The sequence below is a fragment of the Colias philodice genome, chromosome 18 (assembly GCF_061535455.1).
Source record: "Colias philodice isolate Cphi_HAF_F1 chromosome 18, ilColPhil1 Martin Lab GWU primary, whole genome shotgun sequence".
Taxonomy (NCBI): Eukaryota; Metazoa; Arthropoda; class Insecta; order Lepidoptera; family Pieridae; genus Colias; species Colias philodice.
This window is the reverse complement of record NC_143103.1, coordinates 10,715,001-10,736,058: the sequence shown is the minus strand read 5'-3', so window position 1 is coordinate 10,736,058 and position 21,058 is coordinate 10,715,001. Positions and strand designations below refer to the sequence as shown.

The 21,058-nt window shown below is 35.0% G+C and overlaps 1 protein-coding gene across 1 annotated transcript in view; it reads left to right on the top strand.

The window, feature by feature from the left end:
* Positions 1 to 390: 390 nt before the first annotated feature.
* Positions 391 to 21,058, top strand: part of LOC149480765 (paired box protein Pax-1-like) — a 31,762-nt gene continuing 11,094 nt past the window's right edge. Inside the window, exons 1-3 of the mRNA XM_089706672.1 lie at positions 391 to 520; positions 19,626 to 19,779; positions 20,092 to 20,224. Coding sequence (XP_089562798.1) covers positions 439 to 520; positions 19,626 to 19,779; positions 20,092 to 20,224 — 369 coding nt within the window. The 5' untranslated portion in view covers positions 391 to 438. The remainder of the gene's footprint in view (positions 521 to 19,625; positions 19,780 to 20,091; positions 20,225 to 21,058) is intronic.

The following is a 21,058-nucleotide window of genomic DNA, read 5'->3' as shown; positions in this document are numbered from 1 at the left end:
CAAAACAATGAAACGATATCCTTATCTTTCCGCCATAAAGTGTTAACATAATTATTAGCTTACATAAAATATCAATTACAATTCACTTACACCGCACATAACACTATGTACCGTCCCCCTCCCCTCAATCGACCGCAACCAACCAAACGAACAAACAGTCACGCTATCACACTCCACCTAAAACTATTTCCAGCCCTATGACAATAGGATTAAAGTTCAAATCATTTTCTGAAAATAGAGGAATGCAGCACGCTTCAAATAGAAGGCGATACGGAAAGGAAAGCGCGGGAAATGGAGCGTTGCGATTGGCCGGCCGCGTCCAATGGCGGAGTGGGCGGAGCGAGTGCGCGTGCGCACGGGAGCGCGACGCGGCTGCAGTCGTGCAGCGCTCGCCGCGCGGGACGGACGCATGGTGCGCGAGTGGTGTGTGTGTGTGACATGATGCTGGGCGGCATGGATGGCAAGGAGTACGGCGCGCTGCACGCCGCAGCCGCCGCCGCGGGATACGCTATGGAGACTGGTGAGACGATTCTTCATCACGAGTTGTGAAAAGTGCTTTTGAAAGGTTTCTACGTGAGTTTTCCTTGGTGACTTTCACCATAGTAAAGAGGAGAAAAGCTTTGGTTATATTGATACGAAAAGATTTTAGAAAATAACTTTAACTTAAGAAACAAACATAAAAGATGACTAACTTGAAATAGCTTAATTTGTGATGAACAGGATGGATTTCCATTGTACGTATTCCAATAGATTCAAAGCAGTCTCATTATACTCTGTCCATTATATTATTTGCTTTTTGACAGCTTCACGCCTATGTAGGATTGTATTGTCTATGTTAAAATGTCATACAAATAATTATCGTACTTCATGGACAGGTCCCGCCCACTTAGTGATGCCTACACAGAATTATTCAATGATGGGTCGATAGATTAAAATAATCGATAGAAATACTCTGTAAAATATATCCGATACATAAAAACTCTTCTATTATGTTATATAATTTAAACGCAAAGACAACCAAATTGTAAGATAGAAACCAATAAATAATAAAATATTAGTTTAGTTTAGTTTTAACATACAATGCATAGATATGTGGTCTTATTATTACATATCTTATTAGTATGTTTACGTTGTAATTATTATTTACGTACCTGATTCGATTTATGATAATATTTTGAATTTATAATTGAAATGGTATCACAATCGATAATCTTTTGAACATCACTTCTGGTATCACCCGTCGAGCTGTCAAAAAGCAATTCTTATAGTGGACAGACTATAGATTTAAAATAGGAAATATACCTATCTATATCTAATCTTAACATTATAGCTGCATCAGGTTATTGTGCCATTGCCATTGTGAATCTTCAACCTATGTAAAGATCATCATTTTTCACACCACCTATGTTTTCTTTTCACAGTTTTCCTATCTAGACAATTAAGTAGGTACCTAGTACGTGTCAGATGATGAAGCTTTGAAAGTGAAAATCCCTTGTCCTGCTTCATAGGTAGTTTATATAGGTACCTACCTAGGTAAGAAACTACCTAAAGGTATACTACGATGTACCTACCTAAATAAAAATCATTAGGTAGGTACCTACCATGCGTCCATGGTCCATTCCATTCCATTCCTACCTACGCATTTAAATTTATAAAACGCATAAAATACCTATAGGTACATACTTACAAACAGAAATCGGTTATTTACCTACTCTTCGCAGCATTTCATCTCAGGAGTTAACTGATGAAAAAATTTTCGTATCGGTTAAATAGGTAGGTAGATATAAGGTACCTACCTACTTAGGTACGTTCGGTAACCTAAGTAGTTAATCAATTACAAACGCACACCACAGAAAGAACGAACTCTCTGTTTAAAATTTTTGTTATTTGTAAAAACAAAAGAATTAAAATTCTGTTGTCTACCTAATAATAAATAATTTAGCAGCTTTAGCTAATTTCCTACCTCGCAGTTTTCCCGGGTTTTTCCAGTCTTAGCATGATGATAATACATTAATACCTATAGATATATATTATAGCCTTCCTCTATAAATCCACTAGGTAGGTAGGTACTTTTCGAACAGTGAAATTTTTCAAATCGGACCCGTGCTCTCTGAAATGAGCGCGTTCCAAAGAAACAAACGGCCGGCCTTTAGCTTTAAAATTTAAGTAGGTAAGTACCTACCTATAGAAGTATGGATATTGATGTAACGAATCGAATGTCTGCAGGAATACTCTCTATTCTGTCTAAAACAGAAACTGGTACTTTTACGCGTCGTATATTTTCCATTTCCAATTTCTTTAGGTAGGTATACAGGGTGTCCCACTGTTGGTATACTAAACTCAAAGGAGGTTATAGTTTTGCATACGCTGATCAGTACCTACGTAAAAAATACTTATAAAATTCCAGACGCAGTTTTTTTTTTCAAATGTTTGAATTCTTAAAACTCTATGTGTACCTACACCCCTAACATGCAACCCGCCCAGGAGCACGCCCACCCATTTGCTAGGCACGAAGGAACTTGTATAGTTTTGCATACCTACACTGATCACGTAAAAAATACCTACTTGAACAACAAAATTACATCAAAAAAGTTTTGCTATAAAATTTTTCCTGAAAATCCATGTTTTCTCCTCTAGCTTCGCGCAGCCGGCAAATCCTACCGCTTCGCTATTGTGAGCATTTTGTCTTTGCATCTTAAACGATAGGTCACGTGCTGGTAAAAATCAAAGCTGGGCGGGTTGCTTTTTAGGGGGTACACATAGAGTTTTAAGAATTCATCTATTTAAAAAAAAATTCGTCTGGAATTTTATAAATATTTTTTACGTAGTCAGCGTACCTACCTATGCAAAATTATAAACTCCTGTGAGCTTAGTATACCTACCAACAGTGGGACACCCTGTATATTAAAATTAATATTAATAAATGTACTAATGATTTATTTAGTATCTACATAAACTAGATTTCCACTCGGGGCTTCGCCCGCGCTACTACTTATTCATTGTACCTAATCGGTTCAGTACCTAGTACATACTTCCGTGAGTAACAAACATCCATCTCATATAGGTAGGTACACACATCTAATGCAATGAATCCGCGGGCGAAGCTGCGGTTGGAAATCTAGTTTATAATATTAGTAGGATTATGAATTTATGTATACCTACTAGTACCTATGTATTTATCTATTGTTACACCTATATTTGTTTACAACAAAAATAAATACAGGTAGATATAGAAAATTTATTACTTTCATGTAATTCAATTTACTAACAATTTGGTTGCAATTGCAATACCAAGTTAATATCAATAACGCTATGCAAAAATATACCTACTTAACAATAGAGGGAGCTAGTGACGTGCGAGTTATCGCTGTCGATAACCCGCTGACCCACGATAACTGCGCTGCACTATACACGATTTCTAACTAAAACAGGTAATAAATATCGATAAATCCCACGCGTATTGTTAATTGATTGTTTGTTATAATAAATCATTTTATGAGAAAAAGCTTATTTTAATAATTTATCGTGTAAATGGTGGACAATTTGGTTCTAAAACTTGTTAGCTTCTAAATAGGAACTCCAAATATGAACTTTTGTTCTGTTTATACAATGCAAGCAGCATTGTATAAACTATTGCAAAAATGATTTCATGTATCTACAATAAGTACATATACACAAAAATTACCGTATAAATAATTTGTCATATTTTAATCGTCTCTCGTGAAGATAATTATATAAATAATTGCCTGATGTTTATAAACATTCCATAGTATTTATTAAATAACCGAAGATTAGAGATATAATAATCTGGAAACGTAAATTATGACGTACCTACAGCAGCAGCTTTTTAATTGCGCAGTTGTATGTTACGTTAATTTTATGTTTTATTTCGGTTGCTGACCGGTGGGAGTCATAGGACATAGGATACACCTAGAACCTATTTATTTACCCTGTGGTGAACACAGCTTTCAAGTATTATTTGTAGGTACTTATATTCTTAAATTATATAAGAAATTACCTCCATAAGTTCTGTTATCAATTAGTGTCTTAGTATAACTTTGCTATATTACAATTTGGGACTCATTTGAAACGAAACTGTAATAGGTATTCGTAAAGTTTTTCATTATCTGCGTAATGCCCTTAACTCTGTGAGAACGAAGATGTACCTACAATAACTGAGATGGATGATCTCTTCAACTTATTGGACAAAGGGAATCACTTTTATTTACGCATAAATAAAAGTCACATAAGTCAACATAATATCATTCATCACATACATTCGTAATCCCAATTTATTGTAACGTAATCAAATTAAACGCATGACTAGCACGCGACTCAATGAGCGCGGTGTGACCCGCGGCGACTCGGTTATCGACTTGACCTTTTATCGATATTAACGTCACATCCCTACTGATTATTGTTTAACTTAAAATATGATGTTGGTTCGTTGATTTGTGTATAGTTCAATGTTTGAAAGGGTTTTCCTGAGGTTTCAGTAAATAGTTTTAGCACATACCTACTAGCAGGTTTGGTCGGAGTCATTTCATTACCTGGCCTAGGTACCTAGGTACTCATACACCCATCTGATGTAGGTACGTACCTAGTAATCTATTAGGTAATATTCATCAATTTAAACTTAATATGATATTATATCGTAAAATGCTTATTAATCCGAAAGTTAAGTTCCTTTAAACTTTACGGATTGTATTTATTTAGGTATTTATAGATAAGTAGGCATCCCATTAATGATGATTAGCCAGAAATAAGAAATGTACCTCTTCACCAAATAAAATCCCGGAATAAGTCGCGGGAAAAATGAAGTTATTTGATTGATAAATTATTGCGTCAACGCCGCGAATGCATTTTGCGTGAATGGTCCTACTCACTACATAGTATACATAGTAAGTATAAAACAAAGTCACTTTCTCTGTCCCTATGTCCCTTTGTATGCTTAAATCTTTCAAACTACGCAACGGATTTTGTTGCAGTTTTTTTTAATAGATAGAGTGATTTAAGAGGAAGGTTTTAGTTAAAGCCGCGGGCGGTAAGCTAGTGTTGCATAATATAAAATAACGTTTAATGTATGAATAGGTAGGTACTATGCAATTTAAGAATAAAACTTGATTAGAACTTTTAAGATTGATTAAGCCGATGATAGTATAACGAAAAAAAATTGAATTACCTACCTTGGACTCTAGGAAAAATTTTTGTAATTTGACAATGTTAACTACAACTAAACAGTTAACACAATTAAAAGTAAAAATACTTTATTTCAATGCATAGGAATATAAAGAATGAAAGTACAAATAATATTTTAATAATACAGAATAACTAACACGCATACTATCGCAAGTTATCGGGAGGTTATCCGTGCGACGTCAGCGCACGAGCCACGGCTTAATTACTGACTTTAATGAATTCTAGCTTTTATTGTGAGTGTAAATATTGTGAAATATACATTTAAATACTCTTCTTAATTATAAAAATGTTATAGATGTTTGGTTGATGCAGTCAAGTCATTGCCGGTAAAAACGGCAACTAAGGACGTTACGTTGGTCAAAACTATCTACTTTTAACAGAAAAAGTAATAAGACTAGGTACAGGCCCATGTTGAAAAAGTTATGGGTCATTTGAACCACCAGGTGACCTATCTAGAACGATATAAGAGCATAAAATGAATGTTAAAAATAGTGTTTTTTCTTAATATGTGTGTGTATGTATTATCTTACAAGTGCAATGTATGATACATAAAGTTTGAAAAATCAGATGTTTTGCACGAAGTGACAGTAGTACCCACCTCAACGCTTCGCTTATGAGGCGTGCAATAATAAGATTCAGCACTATGTCCAACTGAGTGCAGATGAAAATTTGAAAGTACAGGTAGAGATTTTTTCCCCTTGTCTCCATGATTTTTGTACGGCGGAATAATGGATTAAAAACAGTATTTTTAGTTAAACCTAAGTACTTTTATTATGCATCTTGATTCTTGATCTAAATTACTTTACTACTTCAAGTATAATTAATAACCATTAATCTTTTAGTTCATGTACCTACAGAAGTACCTAGGTACCTACCTTCTTATTAAGGGGGCGCATAAAGCAAAATAACCAATCTTCTATTAGATAATACGTGTAATATGCAAGACCAAATCTAAAAAATAAAATATATATCAAACTAGATTATATATTCAACGATTCTGTTTAATCAAAAATATAAAATATTAAAATTTACTCGATAAAAAAAAATCACCAAGTTTTTACAAAATCAAACGTTTATCTCGAGAAAAAAAGAGCGCCAAAAGTGGTTTATCGCAGATAAAACCAAAACTAAAAGTAATTACACAAAATGCTCTGACAAATATCTTGCAAATGTTTTAATATAATTGTTTATGAAAAAAAAATCATAATAAGTATTACCATGTCAAGTAGAAAACGTAAAAGTGTGAAAATTAGAGCTAACTTGGTGATTTTTTTTTATCGAGTAAATTTTAATATTTTATGTTTTTGATTAAACAGAATCGTTGAACATATCATCTAGTTTGATATATATTTTATTTTTTAGATTTGGTCTTGCATATTACACATATCATCTAATAGAAGATTGGTTATAGTGCTTTATGCGCCCCCTTAAGACAAGCTTAAATATCCCGTTACTAAAAGAAAACGCCTGCAATCAAACAATATAATAAAGGAAAATAAGCCAAGTTATCGTTAAAAGCCACAAACATCTGCGTGTTTGCCGTCTCTGTTTGCAGAGCGCCCGGCAGCCAAACACACGAACACGGGCTACCGAACGGCCTACCTTATGTACTCTACCAAAGGTGCCGTCCGTGACAAGGGGATATACAAATAGAAAGGAATTCAGATTGATTTAGAGTGATTTGTCTAGACGGTAGGAATTTTTTTAAAGATTTAGGGCAAAATTTGCATCTTTCTGTGAATGCCTTCCGAGCTATGGATGACCTAAGTTGCAGATTTACTATCGAGTTATTATACATTTTAAAAGTGCTTTTGACAGAACTCAAGTTAAATGCATAAGCTTTGATATTTCTTTTTGGTAGGGTTGTATTTATCCACATATTTATCATACCTTTTTTTACCGTCTACGCAAAACTACAGCCTCTAAACTAGTTCAAACAGTAACAACAAATCTGTAAACACTCGATTTGTCCCGAAACGAGCGCCAGAACTAAACACAAATCCAAACACAGTTAAAGTTACAATTTCCTGTCAATTAGCTTTATTTAAAGAGCCAATGTTTGACGAGCGATATTAATTTTTATCCATAAAGATCCCTGGATACAAAATTCACAAGTATTGCTCTAGAAATAAGGTTGAAATTGTTGTGTAAGTTTGCTTGGCAGTGTTTCGTTACACATAACATTCGCCGATTTTAATATTTGAGTTTGCAAATCGGTTTATGTGTTGTTTTTGTTGTCGTCTGGCTTCTTGATTTATCTTACGCTGGGATTAAAGTATTTGTACTTTTTCATGGAAAAAATTAGCAACTGTCACTGTTTATTCTTTAACATTTCTTTCATAATTAATGTTGGAACATATTTCAAAAATTACCATCGTTTCTTTTCCATTTTGTTCTAAAATGTTTTGAAATTCAAAATGTATCATTCTCTTAAATTGTTTGTAGGTAAAATTTTTAATCAATGTCTTTAATGTACTAATAAATAATAATCAATACCTAGAGTAGCTGATATGGATCTTCTTAGGAAAAATGCTATTGCGCTGGTATAGCACTTGAAAAAGGCTTGACCGAGTTACATTGGTTTTAACTTAAAATGTTTGTTTTTAGAATACATGACCTATCTAAGCTTCATTGCGACGAAGTTCTGTCGCAAGAGCGCGTGGTTACAAAAATATTTCACCAAATATGCTTAATGCTAACTATTTATATCTACATAAAATGTATAAATAAATGGAAATTAAACAATATTCGTTCATATCTTCAACGGATTAATCATTTGCGAAGTGCGGTACATCATAAAATATATTAAAAAAGACAAAAAATATTATAAGTACCAAATGTATCCCGTCCGTCTTCCATAAATATTTTTAGATTGGTGGTGTGGCTCTACTAAACCGCACATTCGTGTACAATGAAATGAGCCATTAGTGAAAAACTTTACGCCAACCAAACACAACATTTGGACAGGTTGTTGTTTTAAGATGGCGGCGGAGAGCAGAGCAAACGCTACCGAAAGAGTATCGACAAATATTGGAGCATCGCTCTTGCGCGTCATTCATTTACTTGCAATTAGTTGGGACAATTATTTGGAGATTTTTAGACTTGGTCACGTTAACTTTGGCCCCTGGGAAAGGGCCGTGGGTTATGTCGGATTCCTAGCGACCAAAACCCCAACGTCCAGCCGCTTCAATGACGAGGCCGCGAGGTGTTTGTAGAATTCGTCCACAACCACCTGGATTAAAGGCTTGATAGGAGCAAGGAATCTTTGTTTATTTAGATTTATTTAATTAATTTACGTGTGCTTGAATGAAGCTCGATTATTAACATTGCTTTTAATTTAATTTTAATAGAGTAAATCTAAGAAACAACTAAGAATAGAATTTCCCATTGTATGTTTGGTCATCTTATTGTCTTGCAAGAAAGTGATGTGTGGACACTTATGGCGGCGCTTTATAAAAAAGTTTATCTTTTGATCTTCTTAAAGTCTCAAATAGGTAGGTACTTACCTGAATTAAGGTAACCGCCTATTAAATATAAAAAACCTAGCATAGAGTAAATTGACTTCTAAATAAAAAATAACACGAACAAAGCCGCGGTTTCCAGCTAGTTACCAATAGAGAATATCGTCCTTGCGGTACGGAGGGCACAAGAGGCACTCCCGCGCAATGTTTGCGCACGCATTAACGTGAGTCAACAAAATGGCCGCCGACCTCTCGTAACCCAATGACCTCTGTCCATAGCGATGTGCGTGATTTTAGGGGATTATAGTGTTTCGGTGTGTTTAGTTGAGTTGGAGAATTAGGAAGGGTTAGTATTTGTACCTATTTTGTGATGAACTTTAGACATGGTATACAGCGGGGCGGCGCCTGAAGTTCTCCAATTTAATTTTCTATCAAATCGGAAAAATTCCGATGGTTTTTTAAGAAAAAAACACATGAACACTTCTTTTATATTTACCTATTCATTTACCTATTTGTTTACATTAAAATAATGGAGTCAACTGACTTTTAAGAAGTTAGGTTTTTGTTAAATTCTCACAAAAACAACTCGTACATTTGTGTCAGTTGGCCGATTTCCCGTACCTAAATGTTTGTGTTTTCCAAATATCGATATTCGATATAACGTTGATGGTCGGAATTCGTTTAGCGAGTCTATACAAATCAAAATTGCAACTCCACTAAATTGCCGTGAACCAACAAATTGGTTAACTTCAGGCACAGAATATTCGGGTTGCAATAACTTTTCTGTCAACTTGAAGCACGTGCTAAGGTCGATATCGATAATTAGCGGGCCACAAATAGTCCCTGATTGGGGTTAAGGGCCAGCTGGGACACACCGGCACACGTCGCGCGCAGGAATCCCAGACATTTCTCATACGCATTCATTTATCTTAATTTATGCGAGGATATAGACTAAATATTTTGGGCCAAAGGTGGAGATTCTAATTTACAGGAATAATTAGTACAATACGGTGAGGTTATATTAATATGTAACGTGGAAGACGGTTTATTATTCTCTTCAGCGCAAAGAATTTCAATAATCTTAAATCAAAGATTTTCAACGGATTTCTAACGAGATTAAAATATAATAATCTAGCTACCATTTTCTTTAATATTTATCGAGAACTAGCGGTCCGCCCCGGCTTCGCCCGTGGTACTTACATATTTCGCAATAAAAGGTAGCCTATGTCCTTTCTCGGGTATCAAAATATCTCTATACCAAATTTCATTCTAATTGGTCCAGTAGTTAAGGCGTGATTGAGTAACAGACAGACAGACAGAGTTACTTTCGCATTTATATAATATTAGTATGGATTGAGATTATGAGCATGTTTGCCAACAGGAACTGGAACTATGAGAGTTTTTCTTTGAAAACAAGGGCGAAGCCGCGGACGGAAAGCTTTTCAACGAATTCTATTCTATAAAGCTATGATGCCCTTTAAAGGTACTACGATATCTTCTGTTTTCCATCTAAATTGCTTCTGTTTCAATCTTCAATTAACTAGATAGATAGAGACCGTAAACATAGGTAAAATCTCAATTAGTCAGCCGTCGATGACCAGGTACTGGGTATCTAGTTACGTGGTCCTTCAGACACGGTAGCTGTTTGTCGTGCGGTTCGTTTGTCGGCTTGTTGGAGACGTCGTGTGTGGTCCACGTGATGTCATAGCTTTCGTATTATTTGTTTTGTACACGGCAAATTGTAGGTATAAACAGTAGTTCTAATAACGATATTGCAATTATAGGTAACATTCTAGTTCATTTCATATAGATATTGAATATTCAGACAATTGTAAGTTAAAAAAAAACGTACCTACAATAGGTATATTATGTTGGTAGGTATCGTGGATATTTGTACAATGCAGATTATGCAGAAGCTTTTGAATGGATATCTTGTAATTGTTAGAAAATAATTACTTAACAATATTTTAAGAGTATTTACAAAAGATATAATATCTAACTGGATTTCAGCCATTGTCTGCCTAATCTTCACGCCAAAATAAAAGCCATCTTTACAACTGCGATGGTGATATGTAATTAGATGAATTATTAACTAACTAGGATGGATTCACATAAAATAAAACTTATCTACAGATAGGGGATAGACACCATTTACTATTCAAGGCATAGGTACACGATATGATATTTTTTTTTAGTTTAAGGGCATTTGTTTGCGACAAGAGTGAACACTGCAGGCTGGTAACCATTTTAAAACCGATACAACAAAATAGCAAAACCCAAATATACCACAACGCAACACGAATGTAATTACATGTAGGCACGTAGGTAAGTGAAATCGGTGGGCATAACATCTGGTAATGGTAAGTGATTAGCGCGCCGATTGGTCGCAGGCTCGTAAAGCTGTGAACTGCTGAAATGTCGATAACGCTAACAAGGACGTTGGCTATGCGATTTCGATCAGTTTAATTAAAATGTATGTATTTATAAAATATTTTGATAGAAAACTAAGGGACTTGGAGAGAATTGAAAATAAAAATGATTTCATGCCAGTTGACATGGCCACAGTATTACGTTATTATTTCCTAGATATTGTAATACTGTGACATGGCGAACACTGTTACGCAACTCTATTTGTAATAAGAGGACATCTTATGTACGTGTTGACCACCTCCTTGGTACAGTGGTTGACGCGTGAGCGTAACACCGAGGGGTCCTGTACCGGTGGAGACGAAGAAAAAAAAATGTCTCGGTCTGGCAGGACACAGAAGACCTACCTTTCCCTAAAGAAAATCGATCAGTGAAACAGATGTATAATGCATCTGCCCCTTACTCCCACTAGGGGACATGGGACTTCACTTTATGTAGGTACGTGTTCAAGCAATAAATGAATTTGAATTTGAAAACGTACGGTTTATCTTACGTATTTTATAGAATTCCTTCCACGTATTACAGTTTACTAAACTGTGGTAGACTACGAAATAGTTGCAGTTGCATTATATTACATTTATAATGATTTTGTATTTGTGGCCCTGCCTTCTAAGCCAGAGGTCGTGGGTTCGATTCCCACCCGGGGCAAATATTTGTGTGATGAACATAGATGTTTGCCCTGTGTCTGGGTGTTAATTATCTATATAAGTATTTATTTAAAAATTATATATACGTATGTTTATTAGCCATCTGGTTTCCATAACACAAGCGAAAGTTTAGTATGGGATCAGATCGTGCCGTGTGTGAAAATTGTCCTGAAATATTTATTTAGATATTATTTATTTTAATGCAAATTTGTCGAATGTTGTTACATTAGCTTTACCGCTATACATATTTACAATGGAACCAGAATCTCGACTCATTTTGTCTAGGGTCACAAAGAATAAGAATAAGAATTTTGAAATATGAAAAATAAATTTGGCTACCATGAATTATATCGATTTCACATAATATATGTATAAGAAGGAACGTGTTATTTGGCCATTTTAATAACATTTGATGGTTTAATCGATCTTTCATGCATACCGCAGTCCGGCAGTGAAAATTCAAAAACAGTTGGATAGAGTTTAATTATTACTATAGGTATATTTTTAACGAGGCTCCAATAGGTGATCCCCGGCTGAAAGTAATCGCATAGGTACATATACTTAAATTGATAATTGTTGTTTCATTCATAATCGTAACCATTTCTGATTTCAGGCGGAAAACGTGCGGAAATACTTCAAAAATAACTTTTAAATTGAAGCTAAAATAAAAACGCAATAAAAAAATGATTTTATCAGTCAATATAATGCAGTATTTGTGTTCAGGAATTTTCTGTGTTTGAGATAATAAATAATATTAGCAGTGTCACACTTTTATTATTTACGACCTGAAAATAAAATAAAAATATGAAAAATATTTTTTACATGCGATTTTCGCTGAAAGATAAACTAAATACAACTAATAAAGTGTAAAACGAATAATTTATGCGTCGAATGCGGTGTTGTATCGACAACACTATCCTCTTTCATAGTGAGGTGCGCATTTTTTGGTCGATTTATCGATATTATGAAGTTTTTAATCAAAACAAAAATATGAATCCTAGAGGTACATATTTATGTAAATTCCGATGTTATTAAAGTGACACTTCTTTACTTAGGCGCGTTCAGAGTAAAATTACAAGGTTGCGTCATGTCAATACCGTTCACGTCCGCGTCATGGAGTAAGGCAACGATTTGAACGAATTCGAAAGAAGTGAAACACCTTTGGCAAGATTCAAAGATACCGATCTTCGAATATTGCCAAAGATGTTTCACTTCTGATACGTGTGCTCGGCACACACACTCTTCTTTTTTTTCAATTGAAGTTCGTATTTATGGTATTGTGACTGGTGTACAACATAGCTGTGTGGTATTTTATTAACTTTTATTTGAATTATCATTATAGGTATAAGCAAGTTAGAGAAATAATTTATAGGTGTAAAAAAATATCAATTTGGCCTACTGGGAATGCATGTAGATTTATAAATGCGTTCTGAATCACTAAATATAATCTTATGTATCTTATGTGTTAATCTCATCTAAACAAGATCATAATAGGTATAAGTTAAATCATTACAAAAACGCTTTAATTTTTTTTTTCGGATTTGCTCTTTAGCTCTTATCTTATCGTATTAATACAACAACGGAAGCAATAAAAACAAATGAAATTAACAATAAACAAAGACAACACTACATGTTAAATCGAATCTTTTTGAATCGGCTTCTTTGAATGCTAATTGGTTTGAGAGCGGGACGGCACAATACAGCATCCCGCGCGTTAGAGCGAAAAGGGTGGCGAGGCGGGAAATATCTTTCCCGCGTCTAATTTACGACGCCTCTTTGACGTTTCTCCGTTGACAGTTACTAGTGTTTTCGCTGAATTAATCGCAACTTCTGAGGTTTTATATTACTCCGAATATATCGCTGGTCGCGTTAAACGCGCTCGCTTTGAGCCCGAACAAAGGCACCAATGGTTCGTTAACATTCTGAAACGCCACTAAAATATCATGTTTAATTTGAACGTTTATGCTTTTGATGTTTATGGTGTTTCCTTTATCAGTTGTGTATAATAAGACATAAAAGCGATAATTTAATCTTAATTAACACTTTTATTTTGTTAATAAATTGATATTTTTATGTGCGTGTTGTGATTTTAATTTTTATTTGGGTCACATTTTAAATCGAGTAACGATATCAATTACTCAGTTAATATTTAAATACTTATGAATATTTTTAGGGTTCCGTCCGTCTGTCAAGACCCTTTTTCTCAGGAACGCGTGGAGGTATGAAGCTGAAATTTATATCAATTACTCAGGTCTTCTGTCCCTTGAAGCTGTGAAAAAATCAAACTTCTAAGCCAACGCAATCAAAAGATACAGCCGTTTATGCCGCAAATTTTCGACACTTGCAAGGGAATCAAAACCTACAGGGTGCTTCCCGTGAACTCAGAATCTTGAAATTTGGTACGAAGCAACGTCTTATAGCATAGATAAAGGAAAAATTACGAAAACCATAAGTTTTTAGTTACATCACATAATATATTTTTTTTAATAATTTTAAACTTACTACCCATTTCCTCATAAACGCGTAGAGGTATTAAATTGAAATTCATACCAAATACTCAGGTCTATAATACCTTCAAGCTTGCAGGTTTGTACGGAACCCTCGGTGCGCGAGTCCGACTCGCACTTGGCCGGTTTTTTATTTATTATCTTGAACATATCTACCTATTATTCTTCTTTTCTGAATACCCATTCGCGATGGCTATCTAATAATCTATTATAGGTAAACTATCAGCTTAAATCCATTAAGGGTGCGTATAAAGCAAAATTACCAATCTTCTATTAGGGTAAAAGCCGGATAGTTGCGCCACTTTTCAAAAAAGCTATATTATGAAAAATTATGTACTTAATAAGAATAATGAAACATGTATATCAAAAGATAGGTCTTTAAACCATCATATTAGCCTATTTTATTAAACATAATTATTAAAGGTTTTGAGTAAATCCTGTTTTATTTGACCTCTCAAATGAAGGATAGTTGCCTAATCTAGCGGATAGTTGCCTATCGTAAATAATACTTCAGAGGATACTTGCCTCGTGAGGGGATAGATGCCTCACAATATTTTTTTTAAATAAAAACAAATTTATATCAATTCACTTAATCAGTCTTTATTATTTGTTTTGCTTTTTAATTAAGAACTAATCAACATTATACATTTTTTTGCTATAAAACTATAACAATATAACAAAAATAGCCTCTAAATTAGTTATAATCACATATTAGTAAAATTACTGATATTTATTATATAGATAGAAGAAGAATATGGCAATCAACTTTGGCATTAATCATCAGAAGCGAGGGATTTCATCTTTCCACATCGCATGCAATACAGTTTCATCCATATTAAATATTCCATCTGGTTTAACCAGCAATTCATTCTCAGTTAAGACAGTAGGTAATAAGTAGATCAAAAAATTTTGCAACGTCTTCTTGTTGAGACCCCTCGCTCTTTCAATTGATAAACCCTCAGCTTGCCTCAAAACTATTTCGGGATTTCTTTCCAGAAAGCTTTTTAACCATTGTGGCCCAGCCGTTATACTTTAACCCCAAATTTTCGGCAAACTGGTAAGCTAGCTGACGAATTGTATTTCTTTCAGGAGGAAATCCTGCGTCTCCGAGCTTTATATGAGCGTATATGAGTCACTAGTCTTTTTTCATTTTCAAAATCAAGGACAGGGTATTTTCCTGGAAGTTAAATAAAAAATTAGCGAAATGAATATTGTACCGGCACGGAGATGCCTTATTACCAATAAAAACGCAATAATATTAATATTTGCTAGTGAAAGAATTTTTAGTTGCAGATAGTTGCCCCGAGAGCAACTATCCGCACAAGTTTCTAAGGCGACTATCCTTTTTGATACGGATACTTGCCCTTTTTATTTGCGAAATAAATCAACAATATTTTGCAATAAAATGTAATTAACAGTATAATTTAAAGTCTAATGCACGCAAAGAAACATAAACTATATTGAAATCACAATTAGTAACAAAAATATTCAATACAAATGACTTACCAATATAGTTTCAACGCCTATCGAAGTTTCACCGCGGAACAATTTCGCTCGCACAGATGGAACGCGTGCGTCTACACAAACGATTGACGTGGCACTGAGGTCTGCGGGAGGGGTACTTACAACTATAGTAAAGTGTTATTGCCACTAATGTCCGTAACATAGTGTATTCGAAACTGCGGCAAGTATCCCACTGGCGCAACTATCCGGCTTTTACCCTAGATGATACGTGTAATATTCAAGACCAAATCTAAAAAATAAAATATGTATCAAACTAGATGATATTATGTTCAACGATTCTGTTCAATCAAAAACATAAAATATTAAAATTGACTCGATAAAAAAAATCACCAAGTTAGCTCTAATTTTCACACTTTTACGTTTTCTACTTGACATGGTAATACTTATTATGATTTTTTTTTCATAAACAATTATATTAAAACATTTGCAAGATATTTGTCAGAGCATTTTGTGTAATTACTTTTAGTTTTGGTTTTATCTGCGATAAACCACTTTTATCGTGACAAAACCAAACGTTTATCTCGAGAAAAAAAGAGCCGCTTCCGTCGAGCCGCTTTCAGTGATGACCGACGGGATCGTGTTATTTTCTAGACAATTTTTATATTTTGTAAGTAGCTCATTTGTGAAAAGATCTAGGTGGCAAATATGTTGAAGATCTCATCATCTGTGACTTGGTAGGTAGGTACCTAATAACATGAAATATAACGCTAATTATTCAGTCATCGCAGACATATGCACGTTAACGCAGCCATTTCATTTTTCTTTGAAATCGCGGGTGAAGCCGCGGGCGGAAAGCTAGTATAAAATAAAGTATAGAATATTAGGCCTCCCGCGACGTCAGCGCCTTTGCACTGAGAGGGCGGGGCTCTTCATAGAACCGCACGTGCGTCCTCCGGCCTTTGTGACAATTTGCAAGTTATGCACTAGTTGCATTTGTTGATGTTCATTCATAGATTTTAAGTTGGAGGACGTCTATGTATCTAGGTATAGAAAATATCAAATGTGTACATGGAGATACAAGAATGGTGATTCCAATTGGTACGTAGGTACATGGTAGGTACCTATAGGCTATAGGCCATAGTTAATACGGCAAACGCAAAAAATTATCACAAAGTTATCCACATAAATGTCGATTTACTAATGTTCATTCAACTTTATCAAATTATACCTTTGCCATTTTGTGATACCTTCTTACCGATCTAATGCAATTAATTATGTTCAAAACTTATAAAAGTTACAAATATAACACCATACTTAAACACTACAAAAGTTCTCTTTTCAACAAACAAAAAAAACGCATATTCGCAGCAAATTGGCGCGGATTGCCGCAGCCATGTCAGTGGGTGTGTTCTGGCCACATGTGGACGTTTGCAGGCCATTCATCTTGCCGGCTGAGTAAAAAATAGATAGCCATAACGTGATGATTTGTTAATGAATAGGTATAGTAAACCGACTTAAATGCTATATTTAAACGTTTTAATAAATACTTTTGGTATAAAGAATATAATTTAAGCGTGATTTGGTCAATTTGAAATGAAATTACAGAATACAAGACTTCTCTCATCTAAGGACCGAACGACGACGACCTTCTTAGTAGTCGTGGTATACTTTGTTCACTTTAAATAAGTGCTCAAAAGCACAGGTTAAACATGATAAATCGATTTGTAAAGCTAATTATTCTCCTCCCGTTCGGATTGTATTGCATCCGGCTGTCATTGTGACGCGAGCTGTCACGATGACAGTGACAGCTGTCACATTTCGACACGCGATGCGCAAGCCATCCGTAGCAATTAGTTAATGATCAGTGTTTTGTGTAAGGGCGGCCTTTTTTATTTGCATTAGAGAGCGGAATCATTTGTCGCGGTATTTCTGAATGTGAAAGATTCAAGCCTTTTTACACGCTTTATATTAGCTTCACCTGTATGTTTGTTTGTTTGTAAGTAACCGACTTCTTTGGGCGCGATTTTGACCCACTTTAAACGGCCAGATTTCGTTCAAACTTTGTAGATTTATTGAGGACCGATGACAATACACTAATTTGATAAAATTATTAAAAAAGCGTGTTTTTTTGTTTTTTTTAACTATTATTATTATTATTTTAAATACAAGTGTTGTTACGAATTAACTCAGAATCTGTTCAACCGATTTAATAAATATGTTTACCATTAGAATACTATATGTTTAGGAGGTTTATTTAGTTACCTAGGCATATATTTTATTTTCTGTGCCTAGGCTAAAGATATATTTTCATTTTTATTCCGGTCCAAGGCGGGCGTAGCAGGATGGCTATCTGTAACATAAATAATTACCTATGATGATATTTATCATGGTTGACTGCATAAAATTCGGACTTATGAGATTTGCAATCGATATAATTGGAGATAATCAAATTATTAATAATTATATAAAACTTTAATATTTATCCTTGGGTATGTCAATTTCTTAAACATATAGGGACATGGAATAATTAAGAATTTCATTTCACTATATCAAGGTCCAAGTACCTACATAGCAAAGTACTTTGAATTTTGAGAACATGCTTCAATAAAGTGGATAAAATGAATTGAAAATCGTTTGTTTTTAATTTTTTTTTCTATATTATTTTAATTTATTCGTTACCTCCGCAAATAAACTTTTCGTTTTATAGTGTTTGTAACCAGATTCCTCCAAAACGGCGTGGCCGCGTTTTATGATTTTTGTATGTTCAGCAGGTCTGGGAATATGGTCGTAAACTATTTTTTCATACCCTTAAGTGACCTTAAGTGAAGAGATTTTATGAATCAGCCGAGTTTAGGTGTCAAATTTTGTTTAAAGGTGGTTTAAAGCTATTCAAATTATTTGTCTGATACAATTGACAGAGGCAAGGAGTTATCAAACTCTCAATTTTTGAAGTGAAAACTTCTTTAGCGGCGTTGAGCACTTTTTCTGTAATGGGTATAAAATCTTAAACTCGCGTCAGGACACGTGAGCTGATCGAAAAAGCGTAAGACGGATACCATTCCAAAATATCAAACATGCTCAACGTTAATAATCAAGTTTTCACTTCTGCCGGCACTCCCGGAGTGCAACCCGTCTTTTTTTATTCAATAAACTTAGTCCAGAAGCACTTTTGAATCGTCATAACATGGTAGTTTAACTATTTACCACCGATTCGGAAAGCAGTTTCTACGCAGAAAAAACTGTTCTTTTGGATTGGTTTAGTACAAAATATATGAATTCATTTATCATTAGAACGCAATTTTTTAAGCCAGTAATATAGGCTATTTGTTATCCCGGGTGCAATCGACTGGTTCTTTAAATTTTACATTTAAATCTTACTACAACATAAAGACAACACGTCTGTATCTGGAATTAAATCCATCTCCGTGTTAAATTCCGCACCAGCCCACAATTACCACACAAAAGGAAGACGCTCGATACATCAGCATCTGTCACCGGCCACACGTTAACAAATTGTCGCGTAAATACTGCACTCGGAATTAGACTGCTATATTGTATGCAATTAGTGCACTGTGGTGTTAGTGGGATGTTAGATTAAGGATTTTAAACGTATGATTGGTACATTTTTGAGTTCTTGCTTCGTTTTTCTTAAAACGTAATCATCTCATTAATCATTTTATTAATACAAAAAATAATTCTTACTAGCTCGGAAAGTTTAATACTCCTTGAACTGCTCATAATCGCGATTCTTCAGCTGTTTGTACATACAGGCTGTTGCGTAATGAGGATAACTTAGTATCTGGAGATAGAAGATGTGACCGTCCAAAAAATTTATTTTAGTAAAAGTCTGTTCTTTGTTACATCTCACGAAGTTATTAGCCTATTTGATATTTCCATACTAAAATGCTTTTTCTTTACAGATCCAAATGCAAACGCAATGGGAAGCCCGATGTCGGGCGCGGGGGGCCAGCAGTACGGCGAGGTGAACCAGCTGGGCGGCGTGTTCGTGAACGGCCGCCCGCTGCCCAACGCCGTGCGCCTGCGCATCGTGGAGCTGGCTCAGCTGGGCATCAGGTGAGCTTGTGTATTCATATTACCATAAGGAATGTGTTAGGACACTAGCATCCTATAAGCCATTCTAATACGCTGACCAAGTACGCTGGTAAATGTTATTACAGTTTTTAGTTGTTGGATATGTCGTTTTCCTGACGAAGTATTCTTCTTCTTCTTCTATCTGTCTAGTAATATAGGCAGTAGCCTAATATCGCATTAATAAGAAATTTTATCGTCATGAAATATCCCATTCCCAAGGGAATTTTTAATATATTTAAAGGGAAAAAAAGCTAGTAAATGTGAAAAATGACTCAAACCAGTACCTACTTCCAGGCCGTGCGATATCAGCCGACAGCTGCGCGTGTCTCACGGCTGCGTGTCCAAGATCCTGGCGCGCTACCACGAGACGGGCTCCATCCTGCCTGGTGCTATTGGAGGCTCCAAACCCAGAGTCACTACGCCTAAGGTATGGTATGGTACATAGTAAGTAGATAGTGATAGAAGAAAAAGTAGTAGAAAAAAAAATTAATATCGTTATCGTAGTAATTGTAGTAAGTAATCAGTTTTAAAGTTAAAAAGTTTTAAATATTAATATGGACATGATTTTAAAAGAGCAACTATGGAGTTTCTTGCCGATTCTTCTCCATAGATAGGTACTGCTTTCCGAATCGGTGGTAAATGTTAAAAATACTTATGTAATAATGTAATGACGATTCGAAAGTGCTACTAAATAGTAGTCTAATTGAATAAATAAATGTTTGAGTTTGAGTTTGAAAAGTCATTTATTAATTAACTAGCGGTCCGCCCCGGCTTCGCCCGTGGTACATATTTCGCAATAAAAAGTGGCCTATGTCCTTTCTCGGGTATCAAAATATCTCTATACCAAATTTCATGCAAATTGGTTCAGTAGTTAAGGCGTGATTGAGTAACAGACAGACAGACAGAGTTACTTTCGCATTTATAATATTAGTATGGATGTGCTATTTATTAAAAAGGTTTGAAGTTGGTGCCGAACATTAAGCACTTAGTATTAAGCCCGTGCACCGACATCAACCCTTTTTGATAAATAGCACATATAAATAACTAGCTTTCCGCCCGCGGCTTCACCCGCGTTTTCAAAGAAAAACCCGTTCCCGTAGGATTTCCGGGATAAAACCTATCCTATGTCCTTTCTCGGGTATCAAAATATCTCTATACCAAATTTCATGCAAATTGGTTCAGTAGTTAAGGCGTGATTGAGTAACAGACAGACAGACAGACAGAGTTACTTTCGCATTTATAATATTAGTATGGATATGTA